Here is a 17,134-nt window from a genome sequence, read left to right as displayed (position 1 = left end):
TAGTAATAATGACATTGAAGCTACTGCATAAACTAGTACAAACCAAATATCGCAGCGACAATGAATTTTCTCCTGGTATTTGACCTTATCTCACTAGATTCCTGTACTGGCTTTAATATTCTCTGATAAGCATGATGACTACTTTATAAGATTATTTGTCCAAGGCTAAAAGACCATCTTTTGTTGAACAACCTCTTTGGTGGAGAACTCAAAATTTCTTTCTTTTGTTGTCATAGAATATATTGCACTTCATGCTATTTCCATTAAGTTTTTTTTTGTAACCCCTATGTCTTAGATGTTTTAAGACTTTTCCGTCATTGAGGTTATGCATTGATGAGCTTAACAGCTTCTCCACCTCCTTTTAACTTCCTTTCATCTTAGTGAGATTCTTTTTCTAATTGTGATAGGAAACTAGTGACTGTTACATGCATTGACTTTAGTAATTTGATTCCAAATGCAGTTGAAAGTTTTTCACAGAGATAGCAAGGTTTGCTGGTGATCTTGTGGCATTAGGAATCCATTATTTAGCAGCAAGATGACACTGGAAACAAGAGCTTGAATAAGCCTTGTAAACTCATAGACAAATGCCTTGCAACAATTCACTTTGTTTTGGTTAAACTGGCTTTTTTATCGCTTTTGTGGTATGCCATTTGTCTTTATGCCACAATATGCTTAGTGCCCCTTGCTTTGTGTTAGTATAATTCTTAATTAGGTTGCTTTACTTGTGAAAAACAAGTCATAGCTTTTTCCCTTTCACTCTGGTCAAACTACCACCAATTTTATACGAGACTACTTAACTAAGAAAGTTCATTGTTTTCTTTTCTGAATATGAAGTTTTCTTATTTCAATAATAGTAAGAAAGTAGTTCAATTATTGAGATTCTAAAATGTAAGCTTTTGAATTAGTATAGGAGAATCTCCTGTACTTTTTTCATTATCATGAAGAGCTTCTTAAAGCATAGGCGTCCTATAGTAGAACTAACGACTATACAACTTTATGCCAAATCATAACGATAGTAGAATCAGTTTGTGGTCAATAAGCAAAAGAATAGTGCAGATTCAGTAAACAAGAAAAGTTGTAAACAAATGCAAGTCGTAAGGTTCAAATTCAGCTATTCAACATCAATTCTGCGAGGTTGTTGGACTAATAATGAGAACAGTATTGCAGTGAGATTGACCTGCTTAGTAATGCATCTCCGTATACCAATATGTCAATGCATATTCTCTTAGGTCTCGTAACATAGAAGGCATGAAGAAATGGCAAAAACTGGGGTTATAGTCTCACTGCTTAAGAGCATTTCAAGGCAAAACGAGACAGTAATCATATAATGCATGAATTAGTATTCTGGGGAAAGAACCCCCAAGATGCAACACTGAAAAGTGTGACAGACTAATTTCAACTGAGTGGACTCTTTTCCAGCATGGAAGCTACAACCAAAATAGCAAGAAAACTAGGCTGAGACATGCTCACTTAACATAAAAGCTTCTTTTTTAAAGTTCATCATCCATAAATCAAAGGCAGCAAGAGATATCCAGCACCACTCCACTACATAGAATTGTTTCCAAATCTTAAGTCATAGCTACAAACCTACAAACATGTACTCAAAAGAACAAACACTGAAACACACCACTAAATAACAAACTGTACCTTCACCAGTGTTTTAGTAAAACTTAGAGCAAGTAACTCAGAAGGTGCTCTCCTTTTCTCATTTTTGACTTCTGAGTATCAACACAGACTATTATTGCATCTAATAAATCAAGAGTTGCATGAGTAGAATAGAGAACAGGTGGCTATTATTGCATCTGCTTCATCAAAGCATAAATCTTCATACAGAAATACTAGTGAACAAAGTTCAATCATATTAAAATGGTACATATAAGGTCTCTCTCTTTCTTTTTGTATTGAACTCAAACTCTAAGGAAATATTTGTGAGGCCAACAGGAACCCCCAGTGACAGCACTGTTTAGATAAGGAGTTTTAGATTTTGTCAATGTCTTCGTCTTCAAACTCAATGTAATCATCAGCAGCATTCTCATCTTCTTCATCCAAATTAGCAATACCCTCATTGAGCCTAGTGTTCTCTGGCAACTCCCCATATGCCTTCAACAACCTTGCCTCATCTGGCATATACTTCAGAATAACATCAGCTTTGTCATCCTGGCAAAAACCCAAATAGGAAAGTTTAGAGAAAACAATTAAAGAGAATCCAAGTTCACATTATATAAAAACTGAGAAAACATAAACAAGCAACCCAATGTAGATTAATCCCCCAAGTAAAACATTACAGAGAAGATCCTCACATGAGAAAGAGGCACATTTAGAAACCCAGAGGTCTCCCTGGCATTCTTAACATTTTTTTTTTTGGGACAAGTGATCAAATATTTACAAATACTTGCACTAAGCCGGTGCAATAAAGGGTAATTGGAGATTGCGCGGATCCTCTATTGTATCTAGAATTCCATCTACATCACATCATATAGGACAACCAGAACTCACCATTGAGCCCAACAGCTGGGTATAAAGACTTCATATTTATACTTGCACACTCAAATAACCAAACATAATACAAATAAATATGAAGATTTTACATTCATACTCTTATGACACTCAATAATCAAATGAAAGTACCATCTTTGTTCTTCAAGCAAAGGATTACAACAACATACCCCATGTAGACCCAAGTGGGGTTTGAGGAGGGTAGAGTGTACGCAGCCCTTAGAGAGGCTTTAATCAAAGGACTGTGGAACTAAATTAGCGTTGGCCAAATACACAAATTGCAATAATGCATCTCATGCGTTATTGACAAGGTTATCAAAAAATTTACAATCAGTGAACGAACAAGAAATATGAATCATCTACTCAATTGTTTTTTGGGAGGAATCCACAACTTTTAGAAAAGGAAAAATCCGTATACATAAAACACAGCTCAAAAGACAGGAAGGAAAAATCAAAATCACAGTGTCCAATCAATCAATCAATAATTTCATCCCAATTCTGAACTAGTTGAACCTCTATACTCTTTTCCGCTCAATTCCGGTCTATCAAAATCTCAATTTTTCATAGGGGACGAGAGAAATAAAGAGGGAAAGTCTCATTTTTTAACAGGGTCGATTACAGCTATGTAATTTCTTCCCATCTGCAAAAACCATATAAGAAAAAGATTCAATCGAAAAAAAAATCGGATCTTGCCTGATAATCACGGAGTCCGACAAGGACGATATCACCAGCGGCAATCCAAACTTTCTTATGCATCTTACCACGTATGTGACAAAGACGTTTAGTCCCATCAATACACATAGCTTCACACCGTCCATTTCCAAGCATACGAAGAACTTGAGCATATTCCTGTCCATCTTCCTTAAAAACAAGCTCTCTCTTTTCATCATCAGCTTCGTTCTTTCCTCTCTTCCTATTCTTTCCTCCCTTTCCCTTATTCTTCGGCATGATTACTTGGGTTTTGCTTTGATGGATACCTTAACCCTAATTTGAACGATGGAATGAAACCCTAGAAATGACTCAAGAGAGTTTCAATTTTTTCTTATCAGAAAAATAAAGGGATTTTGATAATTCTAGTTTTCCTCTTTATATAAATTATTAAATTCATGTTGGCCTTTTTTCTACTAGGGTCTAGGTGAGTCGATTGTTTAGACTATTTTACCCTTTTCAGGTTGGCTAATGGGACTTTATATGTAGGGACAAAACTGTAAAATTATTGATGTATTTTATTTTCTATTTTTTTTAAAATTTCAGTTCTAGTTTTTTTCTCTTCTCATTTACCTCGCACCTCCTCACTGGGGCGTCTGCACTCCGTCTCTGAGATGGTTTGGACATGTGAAGAGACGGAGTGCAGACGCCCCAGTGAGGTGGTGCGAGGTAATGGTGGTAGAGGGTACGCGGAGGGGTAGAGGTAGGCCCAAGAAGTATTGGGAAGAGGTGATTAGACAAGACTTGGCTATGCTTCACATCACCGAGGACATGACTCTAGATAGGAAGGAGTGGAGGTCGCGTATTAAGGTTGAAGGTTAGTAGGATTAGCGGGTTGTCTTCCCTTGCGAGGGTTTGGGTTGTTAGCGTTTGGAGCAGTCCTAGCCTTTTGTTGTTTACTGCGTTTCACTCCCTATATCTCTCTTGTTATTGTCTCATTTGTTGATTATACGCTATCTTTTGTATTGGCTGTTATGTTTGCATATATCTCTCCTGTCACTTAGATTTGATGTTCTTGAGCTGAGGGTCTCTTGGAAACAGCCTCTCTACCTCCACGAGGTAGTGGCAAGGTCTGCGTACTATTTACCCTCCCCAGACCCCACCTAGTGGGATTTCACTGGGTTGTTGTTGTTGTTGTTGTATTTTTAATGACTTAAGGAACATTGGAGGAAATTTTTCTACCATCAAATTTCTCTATAATAAGATTGCTGGTTTGAATATTAGTAATTATTATTATAAACTACTAGTATACTTGAAGCAATAACCGTTGCTAGATGTGTCTAATGTACGAGTTTGAATTAGTCAAATTTTATTGTAAAATCGGATACGGGGTGAAAAAATTATATATTTTTTTAAAAGTAGATTTGGAGGAAGTATCAAACGTGTGGGGGAGTCAACCCAAATAATTGTAGTTATTAGATTGCGTACACTCAATTGTTCTTTATTCTATTGTGATATATATATATAAGAAATTCTTGTGTTTCCTGTTATTTTCTGCCAGCCGGAGATAACTTCAGAGTTCAGAGAACAAAGATATTCCTGCAGTAATGTTCCACCATTATTACAAAAGCATAACCTATTTCACTTCCAAAATATTTCCCTTATAACATTGGATTACTCCGTTCATCTCAATTTATTTGACACTTTTTATGTAATTTATCAATCAATGAAGTTAAAAAAAACTATATAAAAATATAGAACTACTCAAAAGACTAGTATTATAAGTTGCTTTTTTAGCAAAAAGATCAAAAAAACCGTAAGTGTCAAAGTTTAGAAGAATCTCGTGGAAATTCAGAGATGATGCCAAAAACTTTGTCGAGGGAATATTATATTTGGATGAGCATCTTATATTTGCCACATTCAATGCATATGAGACGAATAACCAATAGATGAAATCACTCTTTTTTGATATAGCTAAAATTGTTGGGCAATTGAATAGGTAAACATGGTGATATAGACATGTATTGTGCACTGTTTACCATTCAGCATCACAAGATTACTCAATGCTATGAAAGCCCAATGGCCAGAGCTCACTTCCAAATTTCAGTAAGCATAGACTATGTAATTAATCATACCATACAACATCAAGTTTATGAGTCACCTTCTATATGGTTTCCATGGTTTATCAGAAGAAAGTTTGCTAGCACGTTGATACAAACTCAGCTACACATTGTTGTACAATGTTTAACGCAGCATGACATTTCAAATAACATGTACACAATATCAGGACAACCTGTACTAGTATTACATTTGAGCATTTCAGAATAACCAACGTAATTTTTCGCTCATCAATTCCATTTACATCCTTTTCCATCTCTGCAGAGCATGGCAAAAGTGATTTCATACTAAATATTTCAATACCTAGCCTATGGCAGTTAGTGCCTTCATCTAAACCTTGTCTTACATGCTTTTATTAAACCAAGAAACAGAGTGTTGAACTCACCCAAGAAGCAAAAACAACAGTATCCATTGACAAAGGAATCAACTCTTGATAGTAAGTTCAGCCCTGAGATGGAGCATACCATTAGTAAAATATGGACTGTCCTCAGCGATGAAAGAAGTCCATGGTATGGCAAATAGATTGCGGTAGCCAACTGCCTTGCCCCCTGTAAAAGTGTAGTTACCTTTGTACTTGCTGACATACTCCTCCCCTGGTTTTGTTCTTGCTGCAAATTCATAATCAACAGCAAAAGTCACCGAACCTTTTTCCTGCATCCCCAGAAAGAGACCAAAACAGTGGAAAGAGCTTTGCTGATCCATGTTACAATGTGCAGACAGGAAAAAACCTTGTCCCCCTAAATGAAATGCTTGAGAATACACTCTTCCTGAAGGAAAGAGGTTAGCACATTCCTCCCGCTTAAGATCCAGATAGACTACACATTGTTGCCGTGGAAGTCCAAAATCAACCACCTTCACAGGTCGATACTTGTAAGCACGCTCCACGAAACGATGACTAGTGGAGGACGAGTCTTCTGCAGCTTGGGTTCGCTGACGATGAGGAGCCTCAGCTTTATAAAAGAGAGCCTCAAGCACAAGCTTGGATGCAAATTCATGATCAAAGTCATTACATGCCAGAACCTTCCGAAGCTTTCTACAGCTCATAAAAGGAAAACGGATGCAACGACCAAGTCGTGAACCAAGGATTTCTCGCCGTTCCTCTATCTGTGGATAATGAGTCCTTGTCCACTTCAACACAAAGTCGTACACTGCATCCTCTGATGCTATCTGAAGGTCATCACTGAACAAAATAGCCTCTACTCCAGCAAGAGGCAACTTCATGACCTCTTCCTGAAACCTGTTCAAAGACAATGAGCTCATTATCAAGCACATACAAGTGTGACAGCTAATCAAAACTCACCAAAAGCAGCAGTAAATGGAAACAAATTTTTCACTTGTTCTTTGTCCACATTAAAAACAAGTACTGAATGGAAAGAAACTTTTCATTGTTTAACAATTCATAATAAAGAAAATGCAATGGAATTTTGAGTGATGGAATGTAGGGCAGAATTCCAAGAACATTTCTGGCACTGGATAAAAATTGGTCTTCTAGAAAACATAAATTTGTCACCACTGTATTGAACAAAGTATGCTGTGGAGACTGAAATATCATTATAAGGCAAATAGACAGCTGCATTAGAACAGAACTAAGAAGAAATAGAGTTTGATCAGTAATGGAACAAACTTGGTAATATCTTTGTATCTTGCAGCTAGGAATTGTTCTGCGGCATCGGTCAAAGGCTTAACTGCTTCAGCCATCAGGATGCTAGAAGGAAGCTCCAAATACAGCAAAGCGGACTCTGGAGTCATAGGTAAATTACGCAGTTGCCGGCTACAATGTCGCATGCAAGAAGCAACTTCAAACTTGTCGGCAGCCATGAGTACGTCCAGCAAAGCAGGTGCTGTATTAGTGGTCAATTTATTGCTATACATAAAATTCAGGAGCTCCATCAGTGCAGCTTCCTCTGCTCAATGAGAATAAAAAAGAACATTATTTCTCATGAAATTGATAGGAATCCTACAATTTCTCTAAGGTGATAATATTTGATCCACAATTGTCAAATCACTAGTACTAGATGCTGACATAACAATGAACATAAAATGAAAGAAAAATTATCTCTTCAGTGCTTTGCAAGTTTCTCATAAAAAAGGGAAGCTCAAAAATATGCTCACACAGCAAAGTGCAGTTCAATGTAGCAACTGACAAGAGGTCAGCAAAATGATATAATGTGTCTTAAATTTCTGCGTACCTGAAGCATTTATTCTTAGAGTTACTTGTCTTTGCTCAGACTCCCTCATCCCATTGGAGAAGAGCTGCATAAATACAAGAGAGCTCAGTTGATTCTTTATGTATAAACTCAAGACAGTGCATAAGCAACTTGCATATGAAAAAGAATGTTTACCTTGTAAAAGAAAGGGCTCTTTGCTGCTAAAATGGGGGAGCTGATATGTAAGGTTTCAACTTTAACAACTCTTGGAGAATCAAAGTTCCAAGATGAATCATCAGCATTAGTAGCTTCATCTCCTGCAGACAAAACACTGCATCGCTTGATTATCTTTCTCAAGGTACTTTGAAGTAATTGTGGGAATCAAACAAAATACAAGTTATGAACACCAGGAACAACTAGAGGAACATGTCATATGATTCTGCAATAAGATCAGCTTCAAAACAAGAAAGCAGAAAGAAAGTGAAGGACAATGCAACAGTATGTTACAAAATACACAGACAAAGAAATGCTACTACTCTATTCTGCAACATATAGCAGAAATAAAAGGTCAATAAAGATGTACTTCTCTTTAAGTATGGTTCCTTTCCTTTTTACTATACGTATACCCATCCCTAACAAGGGAAAGTGTCCTCATGCAACAGAAACACTGTTAGAATTTGTTTACAGTATTATCTCAAAAAAAAAATAAAAAAATTGCTTACAGTATGCCTGGAGATCACCATACTTTAAAACACGATATCTGCATACAAATTCTTTTATAAGCATCCACATTCAAATTTAAAATATAAAGAACGATGAAACCAGTCTTAGCTGAAGGTCATGGTTCCGAAGAGATCAGCTATTGGCTCATTGGCAATCCCTTCATATCTCTGACTTAATTATGTTTCTGTTATATTTTATTCTTTTATCTTTATATTTTAATTCAACAGAGTGGCACTGAAGTAGCAAGTATTTCGACAAAATACATGGAAATTAAAGAAACCTCATTGTTTATCGAAGAACAGAAGCTGGAGGAAAAGAAATGTAGGACTGGATTTGGTTTAAATACCCGAGTGTGGTTCTTCGATCATTGCAACAACTGATTCATCTTGATTTTCGTTCTCAACATCTTCAGTATCAATTTGATTACAACTTATAACCTGCTCTTCAGGACAAGCAGTGATATCCAGAGCTGCAAATGAGTGGCACGTGTCTGGTAATCATCATAGAACAAGAAAAACCCATGCCAGCATAACAAAACCAGAAGTCTAACCAATATGTTACATACATAACGTTCATTTCAAGGGAAGCAAAGGTGTATTTCATAACCCCCTCCCTCCGTTCCTCTTTCCCCCCAACAAAAGAAAAAGAAAACATGTAATAATCATTTAACAGCACCTTTTTCAAACGGAAAAAGAGAATTTGTTAAAACAACTTCTTTTAGAAAGAAATAAGTAAACACAAATTTGTTAAAACATCATCTATATCACATTTTATAACAACAACAATCAAATGTCAACTAGACCATTTGAATATAAGAACAAGAGCATTGGACACTGTATGATGCTGTCTAGTGGAGTCAGAGATCCTTTAGAGACAGAATTATGCCTCAATCCCGAATTAGTTAGGGTTGGATTTATGAATCATCTATCCAATCCATTCTACCTAGTTCCTTTCATTCATTCAGATTATTTGTTACAGTTAGACAATCATTACACCGTCAACTATTGCAATCTTACTCCTTCAACTTAGGATTAGTTACATGTGTAAGCTAACATGTGAAGAGCTCAAAGATCATTTTAGTTCAGTTAAATCATACTATTGAACATGGATGACAAAAGGCAACCAGAACTCCTTTCTTATTCTTTCAATCCTTACTTCCTTTCACTTTCTAGCAAAATCACAATCCCACAACAAATAAGTATGACATAAACCCACTGTTCCAAATTTCCATACACAAAACCTCCCTTTCACTTTGGAGATCATCCATAGCCAAAAACAAGGTCCACCAATTCTCAACTCAAAATCCTCAGTAACAGAAGTACCCAATTCATAAATTACCTAGAAACTCAAGCAACTGAAGCTTATATAGATACCCAGTTCATAAATTAGCTAGAAACTCAAGCAACTGAAGCCCAAACAGATACCCAGTTCATAAATTACCTAGAAACTCAAGCAACTGAAGCTTATATAGATACCCAGTTCATAAATTACCTAGAAACTTAAGCAACTGAGCTCAAACGCCCGATTACATAGCTAAGATAAAGAGAAAAAGGAGCAAAGAGACAAACCCATTTCCTTCCTGATATCTTCTCTACGTCGTTTGCGATTACGCGCCCAATCAGCTAGACTCTGAGAGTGAAAGCTATCTGAATCAGACTGGGGGTCGAACGAGTAAGCCATAATCTCGATCTGAAGTAGACGATCGGAGAAGTTGACGTCGTTGAAGGCAAAGCCAAAATCCGGGTCCCGGGTACTGCTCGGTGAGTATTCCGGGTCCATAACAGCCGTTCTCGGGTCGAAAAGATCCAAATTCTGATCCTTCATGGCTGTAAACTCAACTATAAAGATTCTCTTTCTCTCTAAATATCCGGCGGATTTTGCTTTATAATGTCTCTGAGATGTGGGCGGAGAAATGTTTGGGGAAGACGGAGGAAAACGGGGCGCGGGGGTTGAATTATAGTAGATAGACACGTGGCTTTGATTCTATCGAATAATCAGATTTTAAATTTATGTTTTAAAAAATATTATAACGTTCTCGAACAAGAAAAATTTTAAATATTTGAAATTGTTCATTATGCAAACATATAGTAGAAAATAATGAAGTTTTAGTTTCGAAATCAAGTCAAATTTAGTAAAAATGAAATTATATAGAGAACCAAACGAGAAATAACAAACAATATTAATTACATTATTCATGTGACCTAGTAGTCAATGAAGTGGTTGAAAATTATAAGACCTCGTTTCAAAACTTAGTGGAAACAAAAACTATTAGGTTCTTTTCATCTATCCTAATCTTGGTGGACAGAGTTGCATGATACATATTGTTAGTGAGAGGTGGCGGATATCCTTGAAATTAAAGGTGTGCCGAAGATTGACCCGAACATCGTGGTCATAAAAAAATCAGCAAAGGGTCATATATGCCCTTGTACTATAGGAAATAGTTTAAATATACCTTTGGTTATATTTCGGGCTAAATATACCCCTCCTGTTATACTTTCGAATTAAATATATTCTTATGACTAACATAGGACACGTGGACAGCTAAAATTAAATGAAATGTTCAATTTAAAATAAATCAAATTCGAATATAACCCGCTCACCGCAATAATTTAACCCAGCCTAATTATATGTTAATCCACCCACGTCCTCTTATCAATGAACTCCAGGAAAGGATGGCTACAGATACAAATTACTTTTTTGAAGAATGTGAATCCATATATCTGAATGAAAAAGTGATGCTAACTTATCATGCATTGCCTTCTCCACATATTTTTGAATTCCATTCAATTTCCAGCTAAGCATGTCAACCCACGCACAAATTCACATATAGGAGTAACACAGTAGTATCTTGAGATCCAAATGATAAAACAGGATATGAAAAGGGAAAGTGACAAGTACAGTAACATATTTGAGGGAATTTGGTTTTAACCTAAGAGATTTCTGGTTGATTTATCATTTTATTTCTTCTTGCTCCCCGCCAGGAGCCTCAAGATCGTCGTCGATAGTAGCTGCGAGGAGATTAAATATAAATTGGGTGGGTCAATGTTATAATTAGGCCGGGTTAAATTATTGAGATGAGGTGGGTTATATTAGAATTTAATTTATTTTAAATTGAACATTTCATTTAATTTTAGTTGTCCATGTGTCATCTGTTAGTTATAAGGGTATATTTAGCCCAAAAGTATAATCGGAGGGGTATATTTAGCCCAAAAATATAACTAGGGGTATATTTAAACTATTTCTTATAATACATGGATATATTTGACCCGTAAAAAAATACTACTTGTAGAATAATATAAAAGCAAACAACACAAAATCTCACTTTATAATATCAAATACTAAAAAACGTAACACGAACAAACACGCTATATATGTGCCTAATAATTTGATGCAGGAAAATATCTACTCGGTTTTACGTTTTGCGCAGTCTATATGACATCTAGTTCTTTTGTTTCACGTGTTTAATCAGTTTGATTTTCTTCCACCAAGAAAAAATAAACTTTAAAAATTGATAATGTGAAACATCTTTATTTGGCAAAAGATTTATTATTTTATGAGGCATGGCTTATCGATAAATTATTTAAAATATGCCGGATTAATAAAAAGAAAAGAATATTTCCAATAAAATACACCGAGAGGAGTCAACGGTCAAATAGGCTGCTTTTTTCCTCTTAGGTCAAAGTTAGCTTTAATTTGAACCATTTAGAGAAGTATTAAAGCTAATTATGAACTTACCAAAAAGCCCGATTAGTAGGTCCCCATCCTCCACTGGACTAGACTTGTTCAATACCACCGAATACAAGTTAAATTGTCTGTTTGATGGGGAGTATAAAAATAATATTGAATAATAATAACATAAAAATTAGATATGTTTCATCATTTCTTATTTACAACTTAGTTTGTTGTAGATAAATATATATGAAACGTCATGCGGTGATATTTTGCTTTATTAATTCCCGTAATAAGCATACTCGTAGAACAGGAAGAACTCTTCTTCGTCTTCTTTTTAAAAAATTGGGGCAGCGGAAGGGAAAAAGGAGGAGGGATTACAACGTGATAATCGAATCTTCATCAACAAAGTGAAAATTTAAATAGCTTAACCACTTGAACTACTAAAATTTCCTGGTTAGAATCGAACCCTCACAAACAAGGAGGTGAGAATCAAAAGTGAACTCGCTCACGTCAGAAATGGTTCTGAAGGCAAAATAGGTGAATTTTCACCCCTCTCCCTGCACGCGAGATATGTGTGAAGCCTAATCCAATTCTGGTTGTCTTAAATCCATATAATTGCCATTATTTCAGAGTCATTATCTTTGGACCGTAACATTCGATCACCTATATATAAATATATAGTTAAAGTGTGTGACCATCTCATGCCCCTCACTTGCGGGCCTGATTCTTTTTTATGAATCAAGCACGTGAATTTTTTTTAAAATTTTGGGTGGAGGTGAGATTCGATCTAAGGACCTTTGTCTGCTCTGATACCATGTTGAAGAGTGTCACCATCTTATCTAAAAGTTCAAGCGATTAAAGAAAGCACACTTTTATTATTAATGATATTCTCAACATACTTATACGTATAATCGTTCTTATAGTGTCATTCACGACATGCCTCAAGCTAGAAGGAAATTACTGTAATCATACTTCAACAGACTTTACAACAATTTCCAGGTGAAACAAGAGACTATGTTAATAACCAGTACACATCTCTCATTTACAGATAAAAGTCTGAAACTACAAAAAAGAGACAGTTCTCATTTCTCATGTACCAAAATTTTGGAGTCACAAAGCCAGCCTTAGCAACTCATGATAAAGTATCAACACCCTTTGACATTTTAAAGTTCAAGAAACCTCAGACAAACCTTTGATAGCTCTTGGCTGCAACTGCTGGTTTTCGAGTCTGGCTTCTAGCAGCTTTGCCTTGAGTGTATTCTCTTTTACACCTAGTGGTAATTTTGAAGAAGATTCAATCACCTCACGATCCGGGGCTGTTACTTTTGATGTCCACTTCTGCACTGGACTGGCAGGACCAGTAAATGTTGTTGGATCGAAAGACTGTTCCATGTGTTTATCGTCATTTGGAAGTGTCTTAGCTTCATAAGGCAATGAGTGATCTTTAAGCAAGTTATTCAGCAAAGAGAAGCTTCTCATTAAGCTATTCTTTTTCTTCTGGAATTTTCTTTGTTTCGTGACACGTTTCTTAAGCACACATGAATCATTACCTTCAACAGTAGTCTCTTCAATCACCATTGCCTCGAAAATTTTCTCTTCGGGTTGGATTCTTGAGCTAGTCACGTCAGGGTCCTTCGAAAGTTGAGTTCCAATCTTTGTCTGTGCTGGATTAGATTCTTTCATTTTTTCGACATGGATGTTTGGAGTAAATTCCTCATGTTGATTGATGCCATCATGCTTTCCACTTAAACCTCTATTAGATTCAGAAGCACGTATAACGTTGTCAAATGAATCGTCATCTTCCTTCTCTACTCTGGGGGCACTTGCAGGATTGTTCAAGTGAAAGGATTCCAAAGAATGCCGGCATAAACTACTCTCCTTTGCTCTTTTCAGGTTTAAGACATTATTCCCGTAATCACTAGATTGTCTAGCTTTAAGGAAGGTTTGTATTTCGGACCTCAACTTGTCTACAATTGTTTTCTTTTCTGCAGGATCATGACGTCTTTGGGATTGCTTCATTTGCATTCTTTCATCTAACCAGGCTTCAGAAATATGAATAATCAATCCATCCTTCTCTTCAGTCAATATTTGATCCTTTCTCACTTTGCTTTTCAAGAATCGAACTTCTTCTTCGTACTCCTTAATTCCGTAGGCAAACTCATCACATAATTCTTCTAGCATACTCCGTGCCTCGCGTTCTCTTTCAAGTTCTTTTAATGCAGTAGAGAAAGATGATTTCACTTCAGCAAGATCTCGAGCAAGCTTACGGTGAAGATTCTCTGAGTGTTTCCTCAACTTTCTTTCATCTCGTAGCTCATCCGTCAATGTCTTGACTGCCTCCTCGGGTCTGTTATACTTGTTCTTTCTTCCTATTCTGTACTCATCAATTAGCATCACCAAGTCATTTATTTCTTCTCTGTCTCTTTTCTTTTCTTCTTGTAGTTCCTTAACACGTCTTTGGGAGTGATCAACTTCTTTTCTCAATGCTTTCACCAATGACATGTTTGATGCTTGTTGCTCTTCAAGGCTCCAAATCCTATTAAGTATCTTAAGTAACTCTGCTGATGTTTTCAGGCTGTAGCTTGACTTTCCACTTCTACCTTTAAGGTCCTTTGAGCTGGTGGGAGTCTCAACAGGTCTAAAAGGAGCCATCTGTATGTCAGGGAACAGAAGGAATTTAGACACTACTTGAATGCGGTTAAATAAGTTTGACGGTGCAGACAATAATCTTCTCATTGCAGGAGAGGCTACTTCTCAAGCAGTAAAGGCAGGTTCATAATAGACTAAATCCAGCTAATTTCAGAGAACACTATCAGGATTTCAGAAGTTACATACAATATCCCGATTATGTTCACCAGAAAATTTGTCTGAAATCAGTTGATCGTAGCACATATTTCTGAATGAAACCTGATATTTAGCCACGGCTGACGTCTAAAATCAAAAGCCAAATATTTCATGATCCCTTACTCATGTAGAAACTATCATGTGTTACTAAAGGCATCATACTTCAATTTGCTTAAACATATGTATAAATACATGAAACTTTCAGGTAGTCACCAATTTCAACAGTGAAATCTGTGAATCCGAGAAAGGGACAGGGAGGGGGAGTGAGTAAAAGAGAATAATTGAACCATAAAAATAAGCATGTGTAATTAGAAAGTACAATACTGATCGTTCCTTACAAAGTACTGATTCATTCCTGAAACTACAGTCAATAAGGGGTAAAAGGTACTTTAAAAAGAAAAAAGTTACCTCCATTGAGCTACAATAACTTGCAGGTGATTCAAGCGATTGAGCGTCCCCATTCTTCGCAATTAAATGATGATGATGTTGTCTAAGTGATGCAGCAATATCCCTCCCTAAACTACAAGTGCTTGTTGGCTGCAAAAACAGAAAAGAAACATGACTAATCAGGTTATTGCCTTCTGATAAGGCACTTTATAGTTTAGCAGAAATGAACCAAATAGACATCCTTTTGTCTCTTCAGTGAAATTGGTAGACTATGAACTTTGTAGAAAGTTTATCAGTAACAAAACATTCCCAAGATCAACACAACAACCTACACTATTGACTACTAACATATATGTTCTGTTTGTCTTTCTAACCTATGAGGCAATTGGCATGGTATAACAAAAAATGGTTAAGGCGAATTCAGGATCTAGAGTCAGTGTACATTAGTTGTGCAAAAAGCAATAATTTGAACTCAGACAACTCCTATTTATATATAATAATAAAAAAAATACAATATGCGGGTTTGGACTTAAAAATAATAATAAGTTTTTTTGTACTTGACCTGCTGTGGTGGGCTATCAGGTGGGGCAGCTGTTTGTTTATGAAGCTTAGATTTGTCTTTGTGATTTTGAGGTAGAGGACCAATCTTGCTCATGTTGACAACCTTTTTCACTTGTGGTTGAAATTCCCAGAGATTTGCACCAAGTTTTCTGACAGATAGTGAAGCAGAATTGGAAGAAAAGGGGAAATCTTGAAGCAGAGAACCATCAGATTGTGCCAAACCAATTTTCCATGTAGGTGATGGAGTAGTACAAGTACCCCCTCTTTTCCCTACCAAAACACCTTGTTTCAACTTTACTACCAACAATTCTTCTTCCTCTTGTTGCTTTTTCTTTTCCTCTCTCTCCATTTTGGTGGTTGTCTTACTCAAAAGTCTTCTTTTTCTACAAAAAAAAATTCAAACTGTTTGATGTTGTCCACTTACTTTAGACTAGTAGTAGTACTACTTTTTTACCTCTCTCAGACACGCGGACAAAGGTAAATTGTTGATCTTCTTGTGAGCTCAACCATTTCTGTTTCTTCTTTCTTACTTACATAGTCCCAATTTAAAATCTTTTGTCTGCTTTATGTCCTTATCTCTCAGCTTCTGAATTCTCCTTTTCGTCAACTTTAATGTTTAATTAGGGAGTTCCACCAACTAAATTACTACGTAAGATATAGCTTAGGCTTTTAATCATGAAGATTATTGGTGAGTGTGACACGTACAAGTTACAGTCATCACTAGCAAAGCACCAAGAATCAGACACAGACACATGCAAAGCAGCAGCTACTCTGCTAGGCAAGTTTGTCAATAATTTAGATATAAGTTAATGAGTGAATTTATGCAAAATAGAAAGTAAAATTTATGTACTATAATACATAAATTCACTCATAATTAATTTCTATTTTATAAATATCGATATAACTCTAACCAATTATAGTGTTGCCTAAGGATTTAAGCAAACTGGCAATTACTAAGAAAAGCCAAAAGTTTTGGTAGCAAGAGTCCAAATTTGAGGACTAAAAGGAAAAGGGTTATGTTGTCTATAGGCTATCTGTATGTATGAGTTGCTAGCTCTGGTGTGATCTACATCATTCTTTGCCTCCTTTTGATTCAAAAAAACATGTATATTAATTTGATATATATTTTACATATATCACCTTAATTACTAAATTATAATTGATTAATATAGGAGTATATATTTTTATTTATATTTAATATAAATATTGAATGAAGATAAATTTTTATTTAGATTCAACCCTAGAAGGAATCTTTTTTAGGGTAAAATCATGCCTAATGGATCCTAGGATTGCAAGATTTTACCCTTCTAGCATAATAACTACTGTTTCCTATGTTTAAAGCTGTTAGTATTTGATATATAATTATTTGTTCTTTAAAATAAAAGTACTTAAAGACTTCTTTTTTTGTCAAGTGATGATTGATAACATACGCGTGTTGCTTCATTTGAATGTAGTTAGATCTTAGATCATTTTAGGTGTGTTGTAAACTTTTAATAAGGTGTTTTAATTAGATATTTTTATTAAAATTTTGAAAAACG

General features: G+C 35.8%; 3 protein-coding genes across 3 annotated transcripts; all 3 read right to left on the bottom strand.

The window, feature by feature from the left end:
* Positions 1-1,771: 1,771 nt before the first annotated feature.
* LOC125816150 (eukaryotic translation initiation factor 1A-like) lies at positions 1,772-3,537 on the bottom strand. Its single transcript, XM_049495743.1, has 2 exons — positions 3,190-3,537; positions 1,772-2,157 (listed from the first exon to the last, which is right to left on the bottom strand). Exons 1-2 carry the CDS (start codon positions 3,442-3,444, stop codon positions 1,978-1,980), a joined length of 435 nt encoding a protein of 144 aa, XP_049351700.1. The 5' UTR covers positions 3,445-3,537; the 3' UTR covers positions 1,772-1,977.
* Positions 3,538-5,427: 1,890 nt separating this feature from the next.
* LOC125816135 (BTB/POZ domain-containing protein POB1-like) lies at positions 5,428-10,071 on the bottom strand. The gene is made up of 6 exons (XM_049495725.1): positions 9,701-10,071; positions 8,479-8,601; positions 7,605-7,726; positions 7,452-7,515; positions 6,887-7,166; positions 5,428-6,499 (listed from the first exon to the last, which is right to left on the bottom strand). Exons 1-6 carry the CDS (start codon positions 9,954-9,956, stop codon positions 5,686-5,688), a joined length of 1,659 nt encoding a protein of 552 aa, XP_049351682.1. The 5' UTR covers positions 9,957-10,071; the 3' UTR covers positions 5,428-5,685.
* A 2,750-nt stretch (positions 10,072-12,821) lies between these two features.
* On the bottom strand, positions 12,822-15,945 carry LOC125816200 (uncharacterized protein At5g41620-like). Its single transcript, XM_049495784.1, has 3 exons — positions 15,598-15,945; positions 15,057-15,185; positions 12,822-14,456 (listed from the first exon to the last, which is right to left on the bottom strand). Exons 1-3 carry the CDS (start codon positions 15,943-15,945, stop codon positions 12,975-12,977), a joined length of 1,959 nt encoding a protein of 652 aa, XP_049351741.1. The 3' UTR covers positions 12,822-12,974.
* Between the last annotated feature and the right edge of the window lie 1,189 nt (positions 15,946-17,134).

The sequence above is a fragment of the Solanum verrucosum genome, unplaced genomic scaffold, assembly GCF_900185275.1.
Source record: "Solanum verrucosum unplaced genomic scaffold, falcon-dt-bn FXZP01000261.1, whole genome shotgun sequence".
NCBI classification, from domain to species: Eukaryota; Viridiplantae; Streptophyta; class Magnoliopsida; order Solanales; family Solanaceae; genus Solanum; species Solanum verrucosum.
The sequence above is the reverse complement of the archived record's forward strand: the minus strand, read 5'-3'. Positions and strand labels throughout refer to the sequence as shown.